Source organism: Ictidomys tridecemlineatus, chromosome Y (genome assembly GCF_052094955.1).
Source record: "Ictidomys tridecemlineatus isolate mIctTri1 chromosome Y, mIctTri1.hap1, whole genome shotgun sequence".
NCBI classification, from domain to species: domain Eukaryota; kingdom Metazoa; phylum Chordata; class Mammalia; order Rodentia; family Sciuridae; genus Ictidomys; species Ictidomys tridecemlineatus.
In genome coordinates, this window is record NC_135494.1 from 360,073 (window position 1) to 388,043 (window position 27,971).

Sequence of the window (27,971 nt, forward strand, 5' to 3'; positions counted from 1 at the left end):
CTCAAAGACTCAGTACTACTTAATGCATATGGCGGCTCCATCCAGGTCCATTCAAAGACTCAGTACTAGATGGGCGCGGTGGTGCTGCCTGTCATCCCAGCTACTCGGGAATTTCCCTTTGGATCCCTGTCTACTTCCTCTCCTTACGTAAACTTCCGGAATAGGTCCAGATGGATGCCATCTCCTGTTGACGTTGGACTTTTCCAATATGGAGAGGATCTCGAAACACCCTAAATCTCCTGGGATCTTAAATATTCTCACGGCACCCTGGGAACCGGGGAACTCACCGCCTCCCTGGGACCATCCGCTCTTCCCTGTGGCCTCTCCGTCCGTCTTTGGAGGCTGTCACCAAACTCCGCAGCCTGGGTCCTGCCCCTATTTATGGCAAAGTCTGTCCCTGGAGGGGGCCATCTATCCATGAACTTGTCACAACGTGAATGGATTCATCCATTTCTGGACGCAGAGCCCTGGTGACCACATCCCACTTGGAGGTGTCACCTGGCTAGGAATGGAACCCAGGGGGGACTTCACCACGGAGCCCCCGTCCCCAGCCCTTTTTATATCTTATTTTGACGCAGGATCTCACTAAGTTGCTAAGTGGTCGAGGCTGGCCTCCCACTTGCCATCCTCCTGCCTCAGCCTCCCGAGGGGCCGGCATTACAGGTGGGCACCTCCCTGGGTCTGGTTCGCCCATCCCTCCACCCACACCTACGCTCCAGTGTCCAGTGACGGCTGGTTCTCAGCGCCTCTGCGCGAAGAGTTTCTGGAGGCGGGGATTGGAATGAAGACCTGCTCCCGCCACGTCTTGCCCCGGAGGCTGTTCTGCGCACCGTGAAGGAAAAGCTGGACGCCGTGGTAAGGGGCGGGTGCTGTCCACAGCTGGACCCCAGGACCTGGGAGTGGGACCTGGTGTGGGAACAGGGTCTCTGCAGAGGTCACTAGTGGAGGGTCCTGAGATGGGCTCCTCCTGGGTCAGGGGGCCCTCGTGCCATGGCCGTGTCCTCCCAAGGGACAGAGGAGGGGACAGAGATCTCAAAGGTGACTTCCCAGAGGCACAGGTTTAACAAAGGACGCCAGCTGCATCGTCCTGGATCCGCGTCCTTCCGACGCACTCGGCTGCTGCAGAGTTCAAAAGAGCTGGCCGAGAGACGGTGGCACGTTCCTTCCCCACCGCGACGGTGAAGCGCGACAGGTGACAGACGCACGGAGTGTCCCCACTGGGTCGGGATGTGACGCGTGACTCTCTCAACCCAACACCCGAGTTCTTCTCAGTAAACATGAATGACGACGGAGTGACGTGGGGAACAACAAGAACAACACAACAAAAACCTGAAGACGAGGGTAAGGGAGTGAGGGGCCAGCTCCGCGGCAGAGCAATGGCCCTCCCGCGGGTCTGCGTGGGTCTCCGAGCGCCGTCACGGTCACCCCCGGGACACCGACCCCCAAGGACGAGAGGATCCCGGCAGCTCAGGGGTGGGAGGGTTTCATCCCCGGGTCTGGGGGCTACCTGTGCTTCGGGGTCCATGGAAAAGATGGCCTCATGGTGGACCGCGGGTGGGCGGCCACTCCCCGCCTCCAAACTAGGTCCTGTGCCCAGGTCTGGGGATTCATGTGGAATGGAGTTTGGGGAGAACCAGCATCAGATCTGCTACGACTGGACACAGCGCCCTCCTCACCAGGTCCTGGGTCCAGGGGTGGACAGGACCCGCCTCCACCATGGTGTCCAGCTCCCTCCAGGGCTCCAGGGGCTCCTCCTGCCTCTCCAGCTCCTGGGCTCCAGGTGGCCCTGGGCAGGGGGCCCCTCACTGCAGTCTCTGCCTCCGTCCCCACGGGGCTCCTCCTCTGGGCCTGTGTCCCCTCCTCTGTCCCTTGGGAGGACACGGTCATGGCCTGAGGGCCCCCTGACCCAGGAGGAGCCCATCCTCCACATGAGATTCCCACCCAGGGTCCCATCATGGTCAAGCAGGTCCAGCACGGATTCCTTAGACCGTCACCATCCTCCAAAGTGACGGCGTGGTGACCAGAGGTAGCTCAGGGCCCGCGTCCAAGATGAGAAAGCTCAGAGTCTAAGCAGGAGCTTAATGGCCCGTTGGGTCAGAGCCTTGCCCGGTCACCTCACTGTGTCGTCAAAGCACGACCCGCCACAGCATCTCGGAGTCCCCTTTACCGGGCCACCGTCACCCTGGACCTTCACCGGAGGTCCCAGGGCTGCTTCTATTTGTAGCTCCTGGGCGGGAGGTCACCGCAGCGGGCGCTGACCGGCGAGCCCATCTGGCCGGCTCCTCTCTGCCCTTGGGTACAGTGTGGCCTTCCTTCCACGTCCCCGAGCACAAAAATAGCTCCCAGGTCCACTCAGCAGCTGAGAAGCACAGGAGCCGTTCAGGCCCTTCCCTGGGAACTCATGGACGCCCGGGCTGGACCCCGAAGGGACTCTGCCTCCCAGCTGGCCCTGGGGCTCCATGGGTCACATCAGCCCCTCCCCGTGTCCATCCTGATGGCCGCCCGGCAGATTGAGGGCTTCCCACTGGACTATCCCACCAGCCCACTTCTTTCCATAGACACACACCTTTATGCATTCTGTCCCTCTGGGGGACAGTGACCCATGCCCACGGACCCTGCTTCCCTGGAACATCTTTCTGCAAAACCCTCATTGCCTGACGTCGCTGACCCTTAGGACATTGGGTCAGAGGGAGGTGACTGGGAACAGTGAATCCTCCTGAGATGGGACCGTCCTTTGCCTTCTGCAGAGTGGACGGTTGTCCAGTCCCTCTGCGTAAGGGACAGAAGGAGCCATCGAGGATCCATCCTGTGTCCTCCGGGTCCTCGGTGGGCGCCCACCATCTTGTGGGCAAATGGGTGACTTTTCCACCACCCGGTTGTCCCGCCTAAGCTGCCCGCTGTCTGGCGACTGCTGTCAAAGCTTTTCCACGAAATCGCACAAATCCCTCCGTCCTCCTCTGGTGACCTCCTCCAGCTGCTTGTCACCCTCAGCCTAAGTCATCTGGAAGGACGTCCACCCCCGAGTCTAACCCCTTTGTCACTCCTTCCCGAGGGCAGACAGAGTCACACAGCGTTGGCTCAGTACCAACGTCTCTGTTGCATATCACGGTTCAAGGGCAGCTCCTGACCCCAGGTGGACTGTGAGCTGCCCATGGGGTCCTCTGTCCTCGTGGACCATTGCTATGGTCAACGGGTGACCCCTCCTGCTTCCCCAGCTTCTCCAAGGGAGCGAGTGTCCCCACCAGTCCCTGCAGCTGAAGGATCTCGGAGTTGCACCTGCTGGACATGCCCCTGCTCTGGTGCAGGTCAGCTTTGGGCACAGGCTGTGTAGACAGTGGCTGGATCATGCAGGTGATGGGGGGATGGAAAGGGATTATTCAGGTCCCTGTGAGACCCCTGCCATGAGCAGAGGCACCAAGGGGTGCTCAGCGGAGCAAAACGGCATCCAGTGTCCTGCTCTGGACATTCGTGACCTTCGAGCTAAAAAAACCCATTTTCTCTACACGTGAAGGGGTCTCGGGTATCTCATTATAGCAACGGAAGGTGGACAAAGGGACCCACCAATTCCAAGCCCAATATCAGGCGTGGAACCCAATCCAGGTCCACCCAGAAAAGACGGAGAGAAGGTCATCAGGAGGTTGGGGAATGGGCATCCTGGGGGGCTTGGCTCTCAGGTCCTGGAAGTGGACACTGAGCCAGGGGAGGAGCTGACCTGCAGGCAAGGGCAATGTCGCCCACCATCTGGTTCCACGTGGGGTCAGTCCCTTGAGTTGTGACGCCCGCTGGGGATGGGCAGGTCTGTCTGTTCATTTTCGTTCACTGAAAAAAGTGGAGGCAGCCTCAGGAAAATGGCAGCCGGAGGACCTCCCAAATTTTAAAAAAAGGAGCCGGCAGATGTTGTGTGGGAAGAGGCACAGCCCAGATGGGAATCCAGCGCAAGGAAGGGGCCAGATGTCAGCCAAGGAATTATTTTCTCCCCCCCTCGCGAGGAGAGAAAAACAAGAGCCCTCGCAGGTACATTCTCACACGCGAGGTGTTAGGAGAGGGGAGCAGTCGGGAAATGTGTCATCTGCAGGGACGTCTCCGTGCGGGGAAGAGAACAGGGCGCTGTCACCAGGCTCTCAAACGCTTCCAGCTGCATCCAGAAAAATCAAGATACTTGGGTATCTCTCCCAAGGACACGAAATCCAACGACAAAGACGCATCTGTAGTCCCCAGTCCGCGGCTGCGCTATTGCAAATGGCCAGGGTATGGACGGACACTCGGCCAGTGTCCATCACTGGATGAGTGGATAAAGACAAGGGGGTAAGAATACCCAGGGGAAGACGATTGAAGTTGAACTGGGGCTCGTGGATTCAGAGGGTCAGTCCCTGGTGGCCGACTCCATGGCTCTGGCCCAAGGGGAGCAGAACAAGATGGCGGCAGGGCCTGGAGGAGGAGAGCAGCTCAGGACAGGGCACCAGGGAGCAGAGAGAGCTCTGCCCACCAGGGACAGGACAGAGACCCCAAAGGCACAGCCCAGGGACCCCCTCCTCCAGCCATACCCCACCTGCTGCAGTCACCACCCAGTGAGTCCATCCAAGTGGATTAATCCACTATTAGTCTACACCCAGTGAGTCCATCCAAGTGGATTAATCCACTATTAGGTTACACCAGGGAGCAGAGAGAGCTCTGCCCACCAGGGACAGGACAGAGACCCCAAAGGCACAGCCCAGGGACCCCCTTCTCCAGCCACACCCCACTTGCTGCAGTCTCCACCCAGTGAGTCCACTCAAGTGGATTAATCCACTATTATTCTACACCTCTCACAACCCAATCATTTCACCTCTGAATGTTCCTGCACCATCTCACACATGAGCATTTAGAGGAGGAGGAGAAATTGATCTGGGGCTCCTGGTGTCCAAGGCTCAGTCCCTGGTGGCCGACTCCATGGCTCTGGCCCAAGGGGAGCAGAACAAGATGGCGGCAGGGCCTGGAGGAGGAGAGCAGCTCAGGACAGGGCACCAGGGAGCAGAGAGAGCTCTGCTCACCAGGGACAGGACAGAGACCCCAAAGGCACAGCCCAGGGACCCCCTCCTCCAGCCACACCCCACCTGCTGCAGTCACCACCCAGTGAGTCCATCCAAGTGGATTAATCCACTATTAGGTTACACCAGGGAGCAGAGAGAGCTCTGCTCACCAGGGACAGGACAGAGACCCCAAAGGCACAGCCCAGGGACCCCCTCCTCCAGCCACACCCCACCTGCTGCAGTCACCACCCAGTGAGTCCATCCAAGTGGATTAATCCACTATTAGGTTACACCAGGGAGCAGAGAGAGCTCTGCTCACCAGGGACAGGACAGAGACCCCAAAGGCACAGCCCAGGGACCCCCTCCTCCAGCCACACCCCACCTGTCTACGGTCCCCACCCAGTGAGTCCATCCAAGTGGATTAATCCACTATGAGTCTACACCTCTCCTAACCCACTCATTTCACCTGTGAGCTTTCTCGCATGGTCTCACACGTGAACTCTGAGGGGACACCTCGTCTCTACACTCTAACATGGATGTCCTAAAATGATCAAACTCACAGAAGCAGAACCATAGTCATCAGAGACCAGGAGGAGAGAAGCCAGGTGATACATAGGTGCTCCGTTAAGCAAGATGGAGAATTTTAAAGACCCTCCGCACACCACTCCTAGGTTGACCGTGGCGCAGTGAGCCTGACCTTTTTTTTTTTTCCTGTTGAGTGTTGCTAACAAGATAAAATAGAGTCTAACAGAACAGGAGAAATTAAAGGAGGTTCCGTGAGCACTCAAGCACACCACGCGATTCGAGCGAAGACTGGTCACCCTTCCTTATCTGCTTTGACGAGGACACAGGGACGCTGGCTCTGCAGTATCCGCTACTGAAAATATCTTCCCGCTCCTATCAGGTGCCTTGACAGCTAGCGAGGCTGAGCCTGTGGCTGTCCCTGTCGACGGAGGGAGCAGCGGACACCACAAAACTTGTAGCGGGGGGAAAAAACACCACTCGCATCCTTTGAGTAACGGGATCCAAGATGGCGGCCACCCCATGCTTGGACCATTTGGGACCACTGGGCACACAGCCTTACAGTGGAATGTGGCCCCAAATACCTCGAAATACTTCAGTTTGTTAACATTTTTAACCAGAATTGGGAGGAACGGTGTTAATAATTCTCATAGAATGGGTGGACCCAAGAGCCCTATCAGTACCATCAAAATGGCGGAACTGAGTTACATCAGCACTGTCCCGCGAGAGTAGGACACCCGATGACATCTAATGAAGACAAGGAACTCTCTGTGAAGGACAGGGTGACAAGATACTAGAGAAGATCATCAGAGGGATGGGAAATTGCCACCCGAGTATCTTGTCACCCCAGCGTCTCGTCCAAGAGAATGTCACCCAGTGGATCTATTTGTCTGTTTTGTGTTGCTATAACACAATACCTGAAGACGAGTACTCCTAAAGGAAAAAGGGTTCTGAGCTCATAGTTCTGAAGGTCCCGGAGCACCCACTCACCTCTGGTGGGGACCTACTGGCTACACCACCACATGGCAGATGGCATCGTGGTAGGGAATGACCACAGAGGGTGACAAAAGGCCCTAATTACCTCCCCAGGGCTCCATCTCTTAAGGATTCCACCACGGGTCCATGGATCATCACGTCTGCAGCTCATGAATCGCGCTAACCCACCGCCCAGCCCCATCGGTGGGTCTCATGCCCTACACAGCTTCGTATCATTGTACCCAAGACACATGACGAGAACTTTGAGGAGGACAGGTCCCATTTTGGCCCTACACCTGAGGTGACACAGAACATCATGGCAGAAGGGCTTGATGGAGGACAGCTGCTCAGCTCCTGGCAGCCAGAAAGACGAGGGGAGACTGAAAGAGGGGAGAGAGAAGCCAGGGACATGATATAGTCTCCCAAAAAGCCAGGGACAAGATATAGTCCCTAAGAGCATGTTCCCAGAGACCTACTTCCTCCAACTATGACCCATCGACCTCTGGTCTCCACCTTCTCCCAGTTGCTCCTTCGAATTCTGAACCCATGAAACACACTGAGGAGGGGACAGCTCTCACCGTCCAATCATGTCACCTCTGAGCTTTCCTGGGCTGCCAAGCCCGGGAGCTCTTTGGAGGACACCCAAAATGCCAACCATAACGGGGACCCAGTGCTGGGGGTACGTGGCGTCAGTCCTCCTTGTTCCGAACCCTGAGGACAAAAGCCATCCAAAAGGACGAGCTGTCACCCTTCCCGGAAACGTGACGGTGCTTGTCTGGTGACCCCTTTGGGTCTTATCCCCGAGAGTGTTGGTCCCGGGACTTATCTCTCAGGCTTTGTGACTAAGCAGTAAGATGATAACTAAGCCCTCAATTCCGCGGGATTTTCCTTCTCTGCACAAAATGACCAGAGGGCACAAAGCCATCGCCTAAATCCCCGGGGGGACTTTGTTACCTAATCACGTCTGTGAAATCCCTACAGAGCCGAACGTCTTTTTTTCTGCAGCCATCAACGACATAACGTCCGTGGCTCTAGGGAGACAGTCGGTTGCCCTCTTGAACCTCGATGGAGGATTAGATGGACTCACAGAGACCGCAGGGGGACTGGCGATTTGGTGGCTTTCGTTACAATCCTATTCTTAGCTCCCTTGATGGCTCATAAAGCTCTAAATCTCTTGAGCTGGTCACTGCCCTCCAGGTCGGCCACGGCTTGCACGTGTGGTCTCCGAAATGAGGGTCCTGGAGGTGCCCACCTGCCAGGTTCTCAACTTGGGTACGTTTCAAAATGGCGCCAGGGAATGGATGCCTCCCAGAGACTTGTTGGACGGGACGGTGGTTTGAAGATAGTTTGCTGGAAGATTAACGGGACTGAGGTGGTGGGACCTTGAAGAGGTGGGATTAATGGTGTCCCAAGGGACGGTGTCCGTCCACTATGACAGAATTAGGTCTCATGAGAGTGGGTTGCTGTGCACCACACTCCTAGTACCTCTTGAATATGGTTGGTTACCGTCCTCCTTCTCCTCCATATTGTAACACAACTGGGTGGCCTCTACCTTCCTCCTTCCCCGCCATATTGTAACACAGCTGGGTGGCCCTTACCACAGCCCGAGGAATGCCATTGTGGCCTTCCAACCATCAGAATCCTGGGGTCTACCTTTTTCCTTTCTACTTCACCCCGCCTCAGGTATTTTGTGATAGCAATATTCACGGAAAGGACAGTTTTTTCAGGGACCTTGTGATAAAGGTTTTTAAAAGACTGTTCAGTGATTCTCCTAAGGACACTAGCGTGTCTCTGCCATGCACACCTTCTAGAACCTTCTGTGCTCTTCAAAGTCCTTGCAAACACTCGGGTCGGAGGGTACTGGGGCTTTGGGCAATGTCTGCATTTTCCAATTGGTATTCCAGAGTGAGTTTTTTAAAATGAGTTAATTTATTTTAATTAGGTATCTGTGTCAGCCGAATGCATTTTGACTCATGGTCTACGATGACAGCCCAACTTTACACGTCTACGGTTGTCCCCGATGTAGCGTCACACCGTACGGGCGGTCACGCGTGCACCGAGGGTAATGGTGTCCACCTCCTTCCACCATCTTTCAGAGTGAAATTTTTAATCAAGAGGAAAAGCCCTGCCCCACGATGGAGAGAAAGAGGACAGTGTCATGGTTTGGATTAGGAGGTAGCTCCCCAAAAGTCAAGCGTGGGACAGAGCAAAAAAAATATTCAGAGATGAAATAATTAGATCATGAGAGCTGTAGCTTAATCAGTGGATTAATCCACTTGGATGGACTCACTGGGTGTAGACTAAGTGGATTAATCCACTTGGATGGACTCACTGGGTGTAGACTAAGTGGATTAATCCACTTGGATGGACTCACTGGGTGTAGACTAATAGTGGATTAATCCACTTGGATGGACTCACTGGGTGGTGGCTGCAGCAGGTGGGGTGTGGCTGGAGGAGGGGGTCCCTGGGCTGTGCCTTTGGGGTCTCTGTCCTGTCCCTGGTGGGCAGAGCTCTCTCTGCTCCCTGGTGCCCTGTCCTGAGCTGCTCTCCTCCTCCAGGCCCTGCCGCCATCTTGTTCTGCTCCCCTTGGGCCAGAGCCATGGAGTCGGCCACCAGGGACTGGACCTCAGACACCATGAGCCCAAATTATTATTTTTTTCTCTTCTAGGTTGTCCTTGTTGGGTCTTTTGGTCACTAGAGGATGGCTGTGTTCCTGCAGATGCAATGTTCTGGATTGTTCCTTCAATGAGGAGGACGGTGGACCCCATCGTACATGCTTCCGTCAGTGGGGGTCACTGTGACAACGTGACACATGAGTCAACATCCCCAGGAAAAGGGCCACCTAAGGAGACCCCTGAGACCAGAGGCCAACTGCTTGGAATCAATATGGAGGCATTTCCATCCCAGTCAAAAACGAGTCCTTTCCCAACTTGGAAGAAGGGACTCAGAGGCATCAGTGTGGATGGGGGCTTGGGCCTGGAGGGACAGTGACGTTTTAGTGACTTCCCTCGCGATCATCCGACCCTGAGACCTGAAATTTCAGGGACAAGATGGCGCTGTGGTTGGGATGAGTAGCCACAAACAGACCCAGGGCTTGGTCCCCAAGGTGGACTACTGAGACGTGGTGGAACTTGTAGGAGGTGGAGCCCAATAGGACGCCTTCAGGTTGTTGGGGACATTGTCCCCAGAGAGAACTGTGGGACCCTCTTCTCTCAGTCCTTCTCTGCTTCCTGGCTCACGGTGTAAGAGGTTTTCTAAGCCACTGTCCTTGCCATGACGAGGTGTCCTTCAGCAGAGGACCACGACGTGAGGACACTCTGTCTTGGACCCCCAGATCCATGAGGGCAAGCAACCCTTTTTGGTTTTGTACATTAATTCCCTCAGGTGTTTCCTTACAGGAATAAACACAGGTAATGAATCTGTGTCTGTCTGTCTGTCTACCCACCCATCCATCCATCCATCCGTCCAGCGACCTGTCCATGCCTCCGTGTGTCTGTTTATCCACCTGATCTGCCTTTCACCTGTGGATCTACCCATCGATGTCAGTATCTGTGGTGTCCATTCATCTCTCTAGGACCTACCTGTAAATCCACCTGCCAACTGTTTACATCTGTCATTTATGTCTGTCCGTCCCCTTAATCCATTATCTATTTTATCCTGTCTCTCTGCCCACCTACCCAACGTCATTACCCATCCATCTCTCCATCAACCCCCCTACCCACCTACCCAACATCATTATCTCTCCATCCATCCATCTGTCCATCCATCCATCTCTCCATCCATCCGTTTCTCCATCAACCCACCTACCTACCTACCTGACATCATCATCTCTCATCCATCCATCTATCTGTCCATCCATCTGTCCATCAACCCACCTACCTACCTACCTGACATCATTATCTCTCCATCCGTCCATCTCTCCATCCATCCACCTCTCCATCCATCCATCTGTCCATCCATCCATCTGTCCATCAACCCACCTAACCACCTACCTGACATCATTATCTCTCATCCATCCATCTCTCCATCAACCCACCATCTGTCCATCCATCCATCTGTCCATCCATCCATTTCTCCATCAACCCACCTACCTACCTACCTGACATCATCATCTCTCATCCATCCACCTCTCCATCCATCCATCTGTCTGTCCATCCATCCATCTCTCCATCAATCCACCTACCTACCTGACATCATTATCTCTTCATCCATCCACCTCTCCATCCATCCATCCATCCACCTCTCCATCCATCCACCTCTCCATCCATCCATCCATCCATCCATCCATCTCTCCATCCATCCATCCATCCATCCATCCATCTCTCCATCCATCCATCCATCCATCCACCTCTCCATCCACCTCTCCATCCATCCATCCATCCATCTCTCCATCCATCCATCCATCCATCCATCCATCTCTCCATCCATCCATCCATCCATCCATCCACCTCTCCATCCATCCATCCATCCATCCATCCATCCACCTCTCCATCCATCCATCCATCCATCCATCCATCTCTCCATCCATCCATCTCTCCATCCATCCATCTCTCCATCCGTCCATCCATGTCTCCATCCATCCATCTCTCCATCCGTCCATCTCTCCGTCCATCCATCTCCCCACCTACCCCACTACTCCCCTACCCTCCTGACACCACGATTGATCCATCCATCTATCTACCTACCCACCTCTCCTGTGTGCGGTTCTCCAACAGGAGCAATTTCGCCCACCGTGAGGCCATCTGGCACCAGCCCGACACGTCACGGAGTGTCACACTGTGCTGATTCCTACACATGGAGACCAGATGCTCCTCAGCACACTCCCGGGCACCCAGCGGTCCCCGGGATGAGATTTAGGTGGCCTCAAATGTTCGGAGCGTAAGTTGGGAAACGCTGGTCTGCAAATATCAACATGTAAAACTCCGCATTTTCCAAACGCGCTCTGGTCACGTTCCACTCTGTGACGGAGGCTGAACCCTCCTCTCGCCCATGACCACAGATGGCGCCCGAAACTCAGACCGACCTTCTGAACGCACAGAGCTTTAACCTTTGGGGGCCGAGGTGCGGGTTCTACATTGTGAACGATGCTCGGCAAGGACGACCTCTCTGTCCTCTTCCACCTCACCGAGAATGGAGGCCAACGAGAGACCTGGCCAACCACCACCCAACCCCAAGGACTTCCCCTGCCGCCATTTTGCATGGTGTAGACTGAAAGTGGATTAATCCACTTGGATGGACTCACTGGGTGGTGACTGCAGCAGGTGGGGTGTGGCTGGAGGAGGGGGTCCCTGGGCTGTGCCTTTGGGGTCTCTGTCCTGTCCCTGGTGGGCAGAGCTCTCTCTGCTCCCTGGTGCCCTGTCCTGAGCGGCTCTCCTCCTCCAGGCCCTGCCGCCATCTTGTTCTGCTCCCCTTGGGCCAGAGCCATGGAGTCGGCCACCAGGGACTGGACGTTTTCTAAAGCTGTGACCAGAATAGACTTTTCTTCCTCTTCATTCTTCTTGCTGGGTCTTTTGGTCCCAGTGATCAAAAGGCTGATGGAAGCAAGTCCCCTTGGCCACGTGCCACCTTTTACCTCGATAAGGTCTCCGAGGTCATCTTCTAACAGACTGCAGAGCGCCTCCCTGTGTGCAATCTTAAAGCCTCTCCAGGTCACTTATGAAACCACCTGGTGACGTGCCAACGCGACGTGCGCCCGTCCACTTTCCACTAGCGGAACCCCGACCTCGGGTGATCGACAAACAAAACAGAAAGGGTTGAAGGCGGCTCTCGGTTTTGGAGATTTCAAAGTTCCTCGGAGCCCTCGCTCTCGAGGATCATCGTGGTGGGAAGGACGGGGTGCAGGAGATCATTCCCTTGTGGACAGGAAGTCGGGGAGGAAGAAGAAGGCACTGGAATCCCGCACATACACAGTGGAATATTACTTAGTCATGAAGAAGAATGCAATGATGGCATTTGCAGGTAAATGGGTGGACCTGGGGAATATCCTGCTCATGGAAATAACCTGGTCACCCCAAAAACCAAAGGCTGAGTGTCCTCTCTCTGATAGGCGGACGCTAACTGCATGCAGTCACTGCCGGAGGCGGGCAGCAGGTGGACACTAACAACAGTGCACGGCAGGTCCCTTCCTGCCTGCGGTGACAGACAGCATCTCCCCACCTCCTCTAAGCCCCCGGAACCCACAGGGGCCCCCTCCCAGCCCCGCGAGGCCAACAAGAAAATCATCAAACGGATCCTCAAAAACCCTACTTCTGCAGCCCGCAAAGAGACTCTGTAATACCGTTCCCACCCGTGACCCACATCCAGCTTACGGGGAGCCCAGCGCCGGCTCCTTTCACTCAGAGCAAACCTGAGAAATGACCGCAGCGTCCCCCAACCCCCGTCCAGCGTCTCAACAAGGATGGCGCGACCCACTGTGGGCGGGAGGTGCTCCACCTCTCAGGGCCTCACCGAGACGCTGGCTGGGGAGGGTCATTCAGGGCCCTGGCCAGTCGCCGGCCACCTCACAGAGGGGGCCGCGGAAGCTCCAGTCCTCAAGATCGAGGACTCAGCTTGTGCAATGGCTTGCACACATGTCCACCCAGAACGCTGTCCACCACCATTTGACCAAGTTCTCGCACTCCTCAGGTTATACCATGAGGACTTAAAATGGGCACTGTCCAGGGAACATGGCCACGTCCATGTTCACAGCAGCTCGATTCACAGTAGCTAAGCTACGGCCCCAACCTCGGAGCCCTTCAATACAAAAGTGGATAAAGAAACTGTGGTACGTATAGTAAGTGGAATATTACTCAGCCATGAAGAGGAATGAAGTGATGGCATTTGTAGGTAAACGGACGGAGCTGGACACTCTCATGCTCAGTGACATAAGCCAATCCCCACCCACCCCCCAAAAAAACCCAAAGGCTTAATGTTCTCTCTGATTCAAAATAAGGCGAAAGGAAGCGACAGAGCCTGACCTTTGCTGTTGAGCGTCTCTTCTCTGATCTTGCGGATGACTTCTTGGGCTTTGGCGTCATTGTTCCCAGCTACAAGGGAAAAGGAAAGAAAAAATTAAAAAAAAAAAATATGCAAACCGTGAGTGACGTGGCCTCCAACTTGCCATCCTCCTGCCTCAGCCTCCAGAGCCCCTGGGACCACACGAGATGAGACACGTGTCGGAGCTGACGGGGGAGCTTTGACGGACAGGTGACCAGAAGCTCTTGGGGGCCTTCAGAGGGGCAAGGTGGCCCGGGACACCAGCCAGAATCGTCGGAAGGGAAACCTCGGCCTCCATGAGCCGACCCGAACCTTTCCTCTCTCTAAGCTGCGGACCTCGGGTGTTTGCTCACGGCTCCGTCTCCGTCACCACTGAGACGCAGGAGCCCCGGCCACGGGATCCCAGGTCCTTTTACTGCTCAGGATGTGTCTGCTGCTTCGGGAGCTTCCTGGATAAATTTAGGGTAGGTGGACCATGGGAGCTATCCATCTCCTCACGGGGCATCCAACCCAAACGGATCCGCATGCGGGAGGGACATGGGCTCCGCCATATGCATTTCAGCAAGGTGCAGAAGCCAGTGACCTCGGTGCCTATGGACCACGGACAGGCAGAAGTGGTTTGTGGGTGGAATACTATACAGCCATGCAAAGGGACGCTGCTCTGTCATTTCTCAGCAGCACGGGAGGATCCGGAGGGCCTTCCGCTAAGCGAAATACACAAAGTACGGAAAGCAAATGGGCGGGATGTCCCGAGACTGTGTCACAGTAACGAGATGGCAGACGTTAAAAAGAAAAAAAACAAATGTTAGGCGGGTGCACACGGCTCATCCCAGCAGCTCGGGAGGCTGAGGCAGGAGGATGGTAAGTTGGAGGCCAGCCTCAGCAACCGAGCGAGGCTGCAGGCAACTCGGCGAGACCCTGAAGCAGAACGTGCATCCGCACGTCCCAAGGGGCTCGCCGGCCTCCGGGTCTCCCTGTCCCTGAGTATCCACTCCCCAGGGTCCGCTCGACCTGACCGTTGGGTCCACCTGGAAGTGGCCGCCTACAAGAGAAACCCGGAGTCCCCTCCCCGGGGGACAAGAGAAGCGATCATAAAGGATCACCTATGATGACGTGCATGCCCAGCCTGGCCAGGTACTTGGCGGTGGCGTAACCGATGCCATCCGTGCCTCCCGTCACGATGGCCACGCGGTCCGGCTGCTGGCAGAAAACTGAGGAAGAAGCAGAAAAAAAAAAATGAGGTTTAAAAAGTAGCGTCCAAGCCGGGAGGGTAGCGCCCCCCTGTCATCCAGGTGCTGGGGAGGCTGAGGCCGGAGGATGGCAAGGTGGAGGCCAGCCTCAGCCACTCAGCGAGGCTCCCAGCAACTTGGCCAGAGCCTGTCTCTCAATGGAAATCGTCACCAAAAATGTCCCCCGAAGACGAGGGGGTTAAGAGAGGGTCACTCACGGTGGCCAAAGGAGGCTGGTCATGGCCTCTTGGGGAGGCACAGTGCTCAGACTCCAGAGTCTGGGGTGGAGGTGTCGCTCTGAAACCCGACCGTGGGCAGCCACAACCCTTCGTTGTCCACGCCCTGGAGGACCCAGCTGCACCTCCCCCAGGACCGGGATCCACGGGGAAGCAACGGGTCCCCACTTTGTCCCCGTCCTGAGCACGCCGGCCCTCTGGGAGTTGGGTGGGCCTCACCCAATCAGTCGACGACGCCACGAAACGGGGTCAGAGCAGGGTGGGGCTCGCGCGAGCCGGCGAGCACTCACCATAAAGATGCACCATCTGCATGCAGTCGCGATGTGACCGTCCACAGAGTCAGTATGAAGGTGCAGCATTGGCATATGGCGTCACCGCGGCGTATTTAACACGATTTTATATAAAGGTGACGTTTGGGCAGACGATATGTCACAGGGAGTCATTGTCCCTGATACCAAGGCGCGACATTTGCATAGGAGAATCTCTACAATGGGGTGAAGTGGGTCATGGGAGACCCTCAGCACGATCACGGGGTGCGTCTGGGGTGCAATCCGCACGGGGGGGGGGGGCAGGTTTGGCAAACGTGTCCATGACGTAACATGACGTAATACGCAGCAGGAGTGACGTCATGGCGCTCTTCTTGCCCGGGGGGACCTGGGACGCTGCTTCGGGGACTAGGACCCCGGGTCCCCGCGCAGATGGGGGGTGACTCTCCTTTTGCTGCTTCCGGCCCGAGAATGAGCGCATCCGCGAGTGCAGAATGTGCACCGCAGAGCGCCGACTGTATTCCCCCGCGTGCGCCCGGGCGGGGGTCCACCGTGTGACCCCAGTGACACTCCCTGCACCTGCAGTGTCCCCCCGGGGGACAGCTCAGACCTCCCTGATGGGAACTGGGGGATGGGATGGGGGGAGGGGCGCACAGGTCAAAGCCGGACACAGGGCGCGGGGACTCGCAGGTCCCTACGCAGGACGCGCCAGGCCTGGGGAGCCACAGGGCAGCGGCGCCCTCCCCGGTCCCTCCCAGGCCTCCTGGCAGATTCCGTCACATTGTCCCCCGGGCTAAAGCCTCGGCGCCTTTCCCGCCTTTAATCTTGGGTTAATCCCGACTCCCAGATGTCGGCTCCTGTCCAGGGAGATCAGGGGGGGCCGGCCCTGGCCACCTCCCCCAGCCCCACCTGCAGCTGGTGTCCGGGGGACTTCAATCTGCAGGCTCTGCGCGCCCGCCCGCCCCCAGGACCGTGTGCAAAAGGATCCCCGGGCTGCATTGGCGCTGGAGGCGACCGTGCAACTGGACAGACAAGACACGCACCCATGGCCCCCCTCGCCCCACAGCTGGCGGGGGAAGCCCGGGCACGTCCCCTGCAAAGTTTAGAACCCGCTGAGGTCACGCCCCTGGGGCCAGAGGCTCAGCTGGGGGGCTGACCTCATGCCTTCGTGGAGGCCAGCCTCGACCTGGGCGAATTCCGGGCTCGGAGGGCTCCGCCCACCTGCTGCCCTTCCCGCCTCCCTCCCTCTGTGTGGGAAAAGAGGCCTTTGTATCCACCTCCCCGCGTGCAAAGGAGCAGAAAAGGCACAAACAGCCCCCCCCCCCCGGTGTGCAAAGAAAACACGGGCAGGGGACACGGTGTGCAGCCGGCCTTCTGTGTCATTCCAGGGGTCTAGAGGCTGAGGCAGGAGGACGGCAAGTTGGAGGCCCGCCTCTGCAACTTAGAAACCCCATTTTTCAAAATAAATAATAATAATAATAATAATAATAATAATAATGGTCGCCATTGGTGGCTCTGTGTCTGTTGGATTCCTCGGCGCATCTGCTGACCTCAGCGCTGGACACGCAACCCAGGCCCGAGAGATTCCAATAGCAACGTCTCGGGCAGGAACCCGCATGAAATGCACAGACCAGACGTCCGTCCTGTGCGTGCACAAAGTGCCTGGGGACAGGTCCTTTAAGCAGCTGCTTCTGAGACACAAAGAAAGCAGGAGGGGGGCGGAGGCCCAGGCGCAGGGTTTGCAGAGCCTCCTCCGCGGTCGGTTGCTCTCTGACCTCTGCAGCCAGAGCCCAGCCGCTGACCCCCAGCAGGCCTCCTGACCCCCACCAGCCTCGCTCCAAAGCCCCCTGAGGCCCCTGGACGCTCCGCTCCGCCGGCAGGAGCTGTGGGCCTTGCACCTGCCCGCGGCGGGCTCTGGGCATGTGCAGGAGAAAGAAGAGTCTGAGGTCCGGGAGGCCCGCACCACCGCCACCGCCTTTGCCACCTACTGGCTGCTTCCGGTTGCTGGATGTGTGGTTGGTTTTATTTTATTTTATTTTTCCGTGTCCCTTGGCAGGGCAGGTCGGCATTTGCAAGTGACAACTGAGAACTACCCAGAAAAATGCTAGAAAAAAAAAAATACTTAAATGATTTTTTTTTTTTTTTGAGAGCTGCACGGCTCCCTAAGAGTCTCCTGTCACAGTCACGTCGGGGCCGGATAGATTTGTCACAGGGGGAAAGGAAGGGGGAAGAGCTTCCTCTGGATCCCTGGTGCAGCCTGAGTCCCCCCAACCTGTGTCCCCAAGCCTCTACGTACCGTCACCTGAGGTTTTTTTTTTTGGGCACCAGGGATTGGACCCAGGGACACGTAACCACCGAGCCACGACGTCCCCAGCCCTTTTTATATCTCAGTTTTAGAAATAGTTGTTGCTAAGCTGCCTAGAGTCTTGCTTGTGCAGAGGCTGGCCTCCAACTGGCGATCCTCCTGCCTCAGCCTCCCGAGCTGCTGGGATTATAGGCGTGGATCCACCACGGCCAGTCCCAAGTTCCCCTTGAAAGGACCCCAAACCCCCAAATGTCCCCCGATCCCTCTCAAGGTGGCCTGCGCTCTGCCCCACAGAGAGCCCCTCTGGATTTCCTGAATAAATCTCCGTGCATCGACAAGTGACCGGTGCCCACATGAGGTCCCCCTGTTGGGGACCTCCTTGGGCGACTGCACCCACCGGGTCCCATAGGTATCTGACACCAAAGAGAGAAAGAGAACAGAAAAACGCAAAAAAAAAAATCCCCATCTGAACTCGAAGCTGCAAGACCCCAGGGTGAGACCTGAGCTGTGAGTGGCCAGTTCAGGTGTCCTTTAAGGCCAGCGAGCACGGCCACCCCTCCCGAGGCCAGCCTGTGGGCAGACCCGAGGGTCCCGGGGACGGACGCACGCGCAGCAGACGAGCCCAGGAGCAGCGGCGGCTTTGCGTCTCTGATTTATTGAGCAGAAGCCAAGGTCGGAGCTTCCAGGAAGGCAAGGAGAAACCGGCAAGAAGCGCAAAATCCCGACATGGTCGCGACGCTGTCCACCCGGCCCCGCCCAGCCCGGCACCCTGGGTGCTCCCAACTTGCACAAGGAGCTGGGCGCCTCTGGACCCTTCCCGTAAGCCAATTCCGAAAATAAATAAGTTTTATTTTATTTTATTTTATTTTTGCAAATTAAATCTCCCCCATGAGCTTGAGTTTTTTTTTTTAAAGAATTCGAACGTCTTCTCCCGTCCAAGAACCTCAACTTCCCACCTCCATGCCGGGAAGCCGGCCTCAAGCAGGTTTAAACAAAAGCAGAAAAAGAAAAAAAAAAAATAGGGGTCTTTGACTACCCCCCCCCAAAAAAACCTAAAAAACAGCTCACCTCGGCTCATGCATCACAAATAAAACCCAGAACCGCAAGATGCGTGAACTCCCCGGCTTGCAAGTGGCTTGAAAAGCGGGAATGCTTATCATCGCAGCAGCCCCGGAGGCTGAGGCCGGAGGACCTCGAGTTCAAAGCCGGCCTCTGCCAAAGGGAGGCCCTGAGCCGCTCAGGGAGACCCTGTCCCTAAATAAAATGCCAAATAGGGCTGGGGACCGGGCTCAGGGGTCAAGTGCCCCTCTGGGTTCAACCCCTGGACTCTGTGGTCTCCCCGACGGAGAGCAACACCGTGCAGAGTCCCCGGGGAGAGAAAATCCTCAGGGCTTTGACGGACAGGTGACGCTCTGCTCGGTGGCACTCGGCCCCCCACCCAGATCGGGATGGAACTTTCCAGACTGACTCAGAACCCTCTCTGGAGACACCCACGGTCACTTCTTGGGAAGGAACAGGCGGAGAGGGAGGGGAAGGAGGTTCATGCAGAAGCCGGTGTTGCCTGAGGTCCCCCACCCTGTGTCCCCAAGCCTCACCCCACTGCCACCTGGTTTTTTCTTGGGGGGGGGAGGGGACCAGGGGTTGAACCCAGGGACAGTGAACCCTGAGCCATGTCCCCAGCCCTTTTTATATTTCCGCCTTAGAAATAGGGCTGCGGAGGGCCTCGCTGGTTGCAGAGGCTGGCCTCCAACTGGCGATCCTCCTGCCTCAGCCTCCCAAGCTGCTGGGATGATAGGCCCTGACCACCGTGTCCAGTTCTTGGGGGGGGGGAAATCAAGCTGTGGCCTTTGGTTTGTGGAAGGTGACCGAGGACAGGGCGCGAGTCTCTCTGCGCCCCTGGGCACCCCCAGCCGCGTGCGTCCTTCCTTCTCGGCTCTTGACGGTCCAGTGTGCACGGACAGCGTCCCCTAGAGGAAGCCCCCGTCCCTGAGCCCGAAGAAGCCGCCGCTGGCCGGGTCCCCGAGCGGGAACAGCTGCTCCTGGTCCAGCCCCCACTCGCCCTCGTCCTCGTCCTCGGGCTCGGCCTCCGCGGAGGCCGCGGAGGCCCGTCCGTTCTCGTAGAGGAACACCTGCTGGTCCACGTGCGCGGGGGCCAGGCGGTTGCGCTTGGCGCTGACCACGTTGGCGGCGGAGCCGAAGAGGCGCTCGGGGGGGACGCGCGTGGCGGCCACGCACCAGTACTTCTGCAGGACCTGGGGCAGCACGGGGAAGAGCGCCAGGCGGCCTGACCACCACTTGAGCGGGTCCTCGTGCAGGCCCAGGACCTTCTGCGACTTGAAGTTGCTCAGCTCCTCCAGCAGCTGCGCCGTCACCTCCTCCTGGTCCTCGGCGCCGGCCGCCGGGCAGAAGATCTCGGCCAGCAGGCTGTGGATGGCGCTGGCCGGACGCTTGGCCGGAGGCTCCTCGGGCCCCGCGCACGGCTTGTCCTCGGCGGGCAGCGGCGGCGGGGGCGCGGGGCAGCCGCCGTCCTTGGCCCTGTCCAGGAGACTCTTGGCCTCCTGCACCACGCGGTTCTCCACCTGCTGCCTCTCGAAGGCCGACAGGAAGGGCAGCCTCTTGTAGCGCGGGTCCAGGAAGGTGGCCACGTTGAGGAACAGGTCCGTCTCGGGCGCCTCCTGGTAGGTGCGGGTCAGCTCCTTGGCCATCACCTCCTTGGCCATGCTCAGATCCTTGGGGTCGCCGTCCTTGGCGTGCAGCGTCGTGTTGAGCAGCATGTGCAGCAGCGGCTTGACCATGCTGATGGTCGGGTGCCGCGCCGCGGCCAGCACCTCGGCCACCTGCTTGAAGGGCTGCAGCAGCTCCACGAGGCCGTCGATGGTGGCCCACTCGGCCGCCTCGAGCATCAGGTGGTGGTTGTTGCTGTCCTCCACCAGGACGCCCGCGATGGCGAACTGCTGCTCCCGCAGCCGCTGCAGCATGGCCAGCGTGCTGCCCCAGCCGGCCACCCGGTTGCTGACCAGCATGCCGCGCGCGGCGCCCTGCAGCCTCTGCTTCTCGGCCAGCATGTACCTGGCCACCGACGACTGTTGGAAGTAGGCCACCAGGCGGCGACAGCGCGCCAGCAGCGCGGCCAGCTTGGGCAGCCGGAAGGCCTGCTGGATGGCCGCGTCGAAGGCGCGGCCCAGGCACGGCATGTGCACGGGGATGTCCAGCAGCGAGCAGGCCTGCGCCACGTCCTTGCCGCCGTCGGTGGTGGCGCCGGACACCTTGGCGCTGACGCCCCACTCGATGAAGGTCTCGTAGAGGACGCGCGTGATGGTCTCGGCCGCGTTCTCCTCGGGCACCTCGAACGTCTTCAGGCACCGCGAGGCCACCGACAGGCAGTTGGGCGACGCCAGGCCCAGGTAGTGCGCGGCCAGGGTCACGTAGGCGCGGTTCTGGTTGTCGCTGCGCCACAGCTCGGTGGACACGCCGCACCACGCGGCCTCCGCCAGCTCCTTGCGCACGGCCTCGCGCACCGCCCCGTAGCGCGCGGGCAGCGCCCGGCTGCCGAAGAAGCGGGCGCTGGGCAGCTCGTAGCGGGGCTCGGCCGCCCGCAGCAGCGCGCGGAACGCGGGCTCGTCCACGGTGGACGCGGGGAAGAGGCCCTCGCACAGCAGCGCCAGCACCGCGCCCGTCAGCTCCTGCTGCCGGCGGCCCTCCAGCCCGGGCTTCCCGGCCAGCGCCTCCTGCGCCCCTGGCAGCTGCGACGACGCGGACGGCGGGGGCGGTGGCTGCGACGTCGAGGGGGACGAGGAGGAGGAGGAGGACGAGGCCGCGGAGGAGGAGGCGGCGGCGGCGTCGGGCTTGAGCTTGGAGAAGGCGGTGGCGAAGGCCTCGCGCATCTGCTCCGTGTTGCTCTTGATGAACTCGCAGAACTCCTCGGGGTGGTTCTTCTCCAGGTGGTAGGAGAGGTTGGACGTGTTGCCCGAGTAGGCGATCTGCGACATGCAGATGCGGCAGTAGATCTTCTTCCACTGCAGGATGCACCCCTCGGCGTTGGTGTCGAAGCCGAAATACTTCCACACCTTGCTCTTGGCGCGGGGGTGCGCCACCAGCTTCAGGTCGGCCTGCGACGACGACGGGTCCCCGGCCTTGCTCTCCATGGCGGCGGCGGCGTCGTCGTCGTCCGCACGGCCGGCCGGGCGACCGCTCATGCGCGGGCACCTGCTAAATAAGCACCAAGACAAACACAGCGTGAGAAGAGACGCGCGCCACGGCCCCCCGTGCGCTCCGGGAGACACAGCCAGGCGCAGGGCAGGGCCCAGCGGGCATGCGCGGAGCAGCACAGCCGTCCATCAAACGCACCGCGCACGCGCGTGCGTGCGCCTCGCTCTCTTGCAGAGCTGGGAGCCCGACTCTAGGGGGCGCTGCTCGGGTCACTGCAGACGCCCCTGTAGCCCATCGGCCTTGGGCCAAAGACCCAGAGGGTGCACCATGCGGCGCACGACGCGTGGAGACCCACACCCTTCAGGGCCCGCGGGGAGCAGCAACCAGCCCCCAAGGTCAACAGAGGTCATTGCTGGGAAGCCCAGAAGCGGACACCGGGATGTGGCTTTGGCTACCAGGGTCCTGGGTTTGGCCAAGAAGCGCTGGACCCCCAACTTTTGATGCTTCCAAACGAACTGGAGGCCCTTGGTGAACGTCGCAGGCTCCGGAGCAGCCTAAGTGCATCTGAGCTTGGGGACACCCATGCACCTGGGAGCTCTTGGAGCAGAAGATGGGATGATCCGCGACACAGCCACATCCCCAGGTCCTTGGAGCCGCCACCCAGGGTCCCCTCTGTGCGCAAGGACCTCCCACACAGCTCGGTTTTCTTGAGACCGGGGACCCCTAAGCCAGGCACAGCGGTGGCCCACGCCTGTCATCCCAGCAGCTCAGGAGGCCCAGGCAGGAGGATGGTGAATTCCCAGCCGGCCTCAGCCAAAGCGAGGCTGGGAGCCACTTAGCAACGCCGCCACCGCCGCCACTGCCACCACCGTCCTCTAAATGAAATATGCAAACGGCTGGGGATGCAGCTGGCTCCGTGGTTCAGTGGCCCTGGGCTCAGTCCCGGTTTAAAAATAAATTAAAAAATAAGTTAAAAGAGAGAGAGAGAGAGAGACGCAGGCTGGGGACACTCGCAAGCTGTCAGCGCTGAGCTGAAGCCAAAACCACGACGCAGGGCTCAGAGCCAAGCCAGGCCATGTCCCCCACGGCCCGGGCAGGCTGCAGAGGGCCCACCTCCAACCCAAGGCCAGGTCCTCCCAAGGGACAGAGGAGGGGACACAGACCCAGAGGAGAAGCCTCATGGAGACGCAGGCGGAGACTGCAGTGAGGGGCCACCCGCCCAGGGTGGGGCTGGGGACCAGGTTCCTTTGCAAGACCCCAGAGCCCTGCCTGTGCCGCGCTGGGGGGTCGGGAGAAGCACTCAGCAGGACAAGCAGGTGGACTTCCAGAGAAGGGAGACCCCTGAGCTGCTCGCCACTAGGCCAGTGAGGGTAGCATACCCAGGGCGGACACGTGGGCCAGGGGCTTGGAGATGACTTCCTGCTGCCCCAGGGCCTCCAGTGTGACCGCAGCAACAGCGTGGGTCCTCGTCACCACTGTTGTGTTCCTATAGAGTGACCACCAGGGCCACTTTTATGTTTTACCTAAAACAGAAAAATTTTACATCCGATTTATTATTATTATTCTTGCTATTATTATTGGGCTGAATAGGTCCCTGGTACCTGTAGGAAAGTTTCCAATTTAATATTTAATTTATTTATTATTATTATTAGGCTGAAGAGCTCCTGATACCTGGGAGAAAGTGATATATTCAATTTTTTAATTATTATTATTATTATTATTATCTGGTAGCGGGAAGAATTTATTACCTGGCATTCAGTAATTATTTATGACTTGCTATGATCCTCATTCCTTCTTGGCAGAAAAGAGGTCGCAGAACATGAAGGAAAATTTTTTTTCAATCTTCAATACTGGTGATTGACTTTATCATTTGTCATGATTTATTTATTTATTGCCCAAGCATCCGAGTGTCTCCGGAGGCCAAGGCCTGGAGGATCGCCAGTCGGAGGCCAGCCTCCACAACTTAGCAAGGCGTGAAGCAACTCGGGGAGACCCCTGTCTCTAAATAAAATATAAAAAAGGGCTGGGGGCGGGGGTTCCGGGGTGAAGCACCCTTGGGTTCCATCCCTGATACCCCCCCAAAAAAATCATTTATTATTTTTGTTATTCTTTGGAAATAAGAAGGCCTGGTACCCGGAGAGAAGTTTTAGCATTGGATCATTCTTACTTTTATTGTTGTTACGGCTCTTATTTAAGTCCTGAACTTGGAGGAAAGTTTCCTACATGTTGTCATTATTGATCATTTATTATTATTATCATTATTATCCCTTTTATTAATCAGGCTGAAAGGTTTGGGCACCCAAAGGGGAAAAAACTTTCGATTATTCTTGTTTATTATTACGGATGCTAAAATTTGGCTAAAAGAGGTTTTGGTGGCTGGAGAAAAGTTCCATATTCAATTATTATTATTATTATTATTATTATTAGGCTGAAAGAGATCCTCAGAAAGTTTATTATCATCATTATTAATTTTTACTGCTATTTTTATTATTTTTTTTGTTCAAAAGAGGCCCTGGTACTAGAGGAGCATTTTATAGTCATTTTGAGTTTCTCTGTTTGTTTTGGGGGTACTGGGGATTGACTTCAGGGACCCTCGACCCCTGAGCCCCGTCCCCAGCCCTATTTTGCATTTTATTGAGAGACGGGGTCTCCCTGAGTTGCTTTGGCCTCCCTTTGGCAGAGGCTGGCTTTGAACTCGCCATCCTCCTGCCTCAGCCTCCGCTGCTGCTAGGATGATAGGCGTGTGCCGCGGCGCGCGGCTTATACACCATCATTTTCAGCGTGAAGATGATTATTCTGAACAGGGTCCTGAGGCCTGCTGGGCAGCGTGGGATTGGACTGTGGTCATCCCTATCATTATTGCTCCTGTCTGATTGACAGGCGCTGGCAGCGGGAGAATGTCTTATCAGCAAGTGTCACAGTTACAGATAGGACCTGGCCTCGACCCAGCTTCCAAGGACCCCCGCCTGCAGGTGCCGCCTGTCAGTTCCTCAGAACCCGCAGCCACAGGGACCCGGGAGCCCCTTCCCTGCAGCTGGGTGGAGCGGGCTCCCAGCTGCAGGTACAGTTGGCTCCAGGCGCTCCCAGGCTGGTCTCGGGGTCCCTGAGCTGCTGCCCAGGCAGCGGGTCTTGCCTTTTCTAATTGCACATGAGTGAGCCAAGGGGCTGCATTGTCCAGCTATTGTCCCCCAGACTCAAGCAAAGCCACAGTATTTCCTCAGAGACGCAGTGACCTTGAAAAGCAATAAATATCGCCTACAGGCAAAAGAGGGAAGGGTACAAAAAGATATCCCTGGAAGCTCTGGTGTCCATCACATGGGAAAGGAAGAAAGGGAGGGAGAGAAGGAGGGAGGGGAAAGACACAGGGGCTCGGGAGGCTGGGGCAGGAGGACGGCAAGTTGGAGGCCAGCCTCAGGCACTTAGCAAGGCCCTAAGCAACGTAGCGAGACGCTGTCTCTAAATTAAATAAATCAATAAATAAAAAGGTCTGGGGATGTGGCTCAAGGGGTTCACACCCCTGAGGTCAAACCCCAGCACCAAAAAATTCAAACTAATAAGCACTATATCCTGCAAATATTTATATATATATATTTTTTTTGTCTGTGCATGAAAAATAAAATACACGTCTGCAGGGGTCGCTCCCTGGTACAGCGTGAGCTTTGCAAACCTGAGGCCCTGGCTTCCGGTGCGTGAACTTTGTTTCCCTCAGGGTCACCGTTCGGTGATTGACAGGCCTGCACCCCACACCTCTGCACCCCGGTGCACTTTGAGCTACGAAATGCAATCCTTCACCTCCCGCCTCTTGCGATGTGATTGACAGGCCAGGCCTTCCTTAGAGTGTGGGCCATTTAAATGTGGCCTCCTCCGGGAGGTGGGGGACAGACCCTAACTTGCCCGGCCAACCCCTCCCAGCTCAGGAATGCCATTCCTTGGCAATTAGTCTGTTTTTGCAGAAGGCAGTTGAACCAGGCTGGCAGTCAGACTCCAGGGTGGACTTTCCCCGCCCTCAGGTCGCTGTGCCCTCCAGCCACACCGAGGGGCACAACCCAAGCTGGATCCAGCCCCTTTATTAAAAAAAAAAAAAAAGACTCTGAGAGTCCGGCTTGTTTGCAACCCTCCTGCAAAGGCCAGGGTGTAAAGGTCAAGCTTTGCACGTTCAGAACGAATCAGAAGCTGGATCCACGGCACAAAATGAAACAAAGTGGCATTTTTGAGCGCGGACAGAACATGGAGGCCTCAGGCAGAGAGGGCAAGGCCCGGCGTGCTCTGCCAGCTCCAATAATGGCCCAGGCGACCGGAGGGGAAGGACGACACTTGGAGAATGCAAAAACTGTCAATCAAGGTGCACATGCACCGGGGACACCGGTTCCTGTCCACCGAGAGCTTTTGGACGACTTTTTTTTTTTTTTAAATCCACAGGTGGGACCCACAGTGGCCCCAATGGCAGCTGCCCAAGTCCCCCGAGGCCGTGTCGGGCAGGCAGCAGCCTCGCTGAGCTCAACTGAGCTGAAATCCAGTTCTGCGTCCAAGGCTGCGGCTCCGCTGAGCGCATTCCCGCGCAGGTGACGCGGCTGTCGCAAAGCAAAACTTGCACGGGCCAGCACCGGCGGGCAGGGTGCACCTGGACCCCGCCAGGGACTGCCCCTTGCAAAGGGGACCTTGCCCCGCAGCGCCCTCCCAGGGCCAGTTCCTTGCACCACCCTCTCCAGTCACTCGCAAAGGGCTCGAAAATACGGAAAGTCACTTTATCAGGAAGCAGAAAGGTGACCCCAGGCGATATTCAAATGGACCCTTCCCCGGGTTGCAAGGCCGAGCGCCCCACGTGGCTGTGCCTCTCCGAGCGCGGCCCCTGGGGCTGTGTCCACACGGGAAATCGAGTCATTTCGTAACCACACGCGCCTGCCACCAGCGCGGCCCGCCCCCGGTGTCGCAGGGGCGCCCAGCGCAGTTGGCCAGGCGGAGAGGCAGACCTGGCCCCGCCCGCGGGACGCCAGGGTGCAGACTCGCGCCCTGAGGCCGGGGAGAGATTTTGCTTTAAGAGTGAAGCTGTCCTTTGGGGCACCGCATCTCGGTGGCCTGTCACACTGGCCTGTCACGCCCCGGGACTCCGTCCCTACAAAGACGCCGGCGCTGGCTCGGACCCCCACGCCGAGCCGTGCAAATGCGCGGTGCGCGCGCACACACCCCGCGGCCTCCCCCGGGCCTCGCAGGCGGAGGCGCGGAGGCTGCGCGTCCCCCGGGCGCTCCCCGGAGGCCCCGGGAACAAAGTTGCGCCGGCGGAAGCGCCGCCCCCCGCAGCCTCCCCGCGGCCTGCTGCGCCGCCGGCTCCGCCTCCCGGAAGGCCCGGGCCCCCTCCCCGGGGGGACCGAGGGCTCGGGGCGCCCCCTGCCCCTGCCCTCCCCTCCCGGGACGCAGGGGGCGCGCGGCCTCCAGCAGACCCCCGGCGCCGAGCGCCAACCAGAGCCGCCCGAGGTCGGGCGCGCACGAGCCCCGGGGGCTGGGCCACGGCCGCGGGGGACGCGGGCCCCTCGGACGACCCCCGCCCGGTCCCCCCCGCAGGGGACACCGCGAGCGCGCGGCCGCCCGGAGCAGGAGCGCGCGGGGGGCGCAGCTGCGCGGCCCCGACCCGCCGCCCCCGAGCGCGCGCCGCGGACCCCAAGGTCACCCCCGCCCCCGCGCCCCGCTGACCTGGCTCCGCGAAGCCCCCGAGGCAGCGGCGCAGCAGCTGCGCCACCAGCACCGCGGCCCCCGCCGCGTACACCCGCAGGGCCGCCCGCGCCGCAGACAAAGGCGACATGGCCGCCCGGCCGCGCCACCGCTCCGCGCCGCCCTCCGCCCGCCCGGGACACGGCGTCGCCCAGCGGGACGCGGAAACGCCCCGCGCCGCCCGCCCTCCGCGCGCCGGACCCGCAGCGCTGCCGCCCCGCCCCGGCCGCAGAGCCACCCGACCCCGGGACCCCTGGGACCCCCGACCCCGACCAGAACCCCTCCAGGGACCCCAGACCCCACCCCGGGACCCCAGACCCCACCCCACCCCCAGACCCCAGACCCCAACCAGAACCCCTCCAAGGACCCCAGACCTCACCCCGGGACCCCAGACCCCATCCCCCCCCCAGACCCCACCCGAACCCGGGACCCCAGACCCCAACCAGAACCCCCCCCAAGGACCCCAGATCTCCACCCCGCCCCCAGGCCCCACCTGACGCCGAGACCCCGGGACCCCCAACCCCGACCAGAACCCCTCCCCCAGACCTCACCCCACCCCCAGACCCCTGGGACCCCAGACCCCAACCAGAACCCCTCCA

At 58.5% G+C, this 27,971-nt stretch overlaps 2 protein-coding genes across 2 annotated transcripts; both read right to left on the reverse strand.

Annotated features, from left to right (window-relative positions):
- Positions 1–12,359: 12,359 nt before the first annotated feature.
- Positions 12,360–27,488, reverse strand: Dhrsx (dehydrogenase/reductase X-linked). Its single transcript, XM_078035229.1, has 3 exons — positions 27,355–27,488; positions 14,585–14,692; positions 12,360–13,531 (listed from the first exon to the last, which is right to left on the reverse strand). Exons 1-3 carry the CDS (start codon positions 27,461–27,463, stop codon positions 13,428–13,430), a joined length of 321 nt encoding a protein of 106 aa, XP_077891355.1. The 5' UTR covers positions 27,464–27,488; the 3' UTR covers positions 12,360–13,427.
- Positions 18,154–21,713, reverse strand: Zbed1 (zinc finger BED-type containing 1). The gene has a single exon (XM_005335560.4). It carries the CDS (start codon positions 21,711–21,713, stop codon positions 19,485–19,487), a length of 2,229 nt encoding a protein of 742 aa, XP_005335617.2. The 3' UTR covers positions 18,154–19,484.
- Positions 27,489–27,971: the final 483 nt, after the last annotated feature.

Excerpts from the sequence above, each read along its gene's own strand:
- Zbed1 (XM_005335560.4), bottom strand. The coding sequence starts at position 21,713 with ATGAGCGGTCGCCCGGCCGGCCGTGCGGACGACGACGACGCCGCCGCC.
- Dhrsx (XM_078035229.1), bottom strand. The coding sequence starts at position 27,463 with ATGTCGCCTTTGTCTGCGGCGCGGGCGGCCCTGCGGGTGTACGCGGCG. Across the intron at positions 14,693-27,354 it reads CGGGGGCTTCGCGGAGCCAG|TTTTCTGCCAGCAGCCGGAC; the intron begins GTCAGCGGGGCG and ends CTTCTTCCTCAG. Across the intron at positions 13,532-14,584 it reads GGGCATGCACGTCATCATAG|CTGGGAACAATGACGCCAAA; the intron begins GTGATCCTTTAT and ends TTTCCCTTGTAG.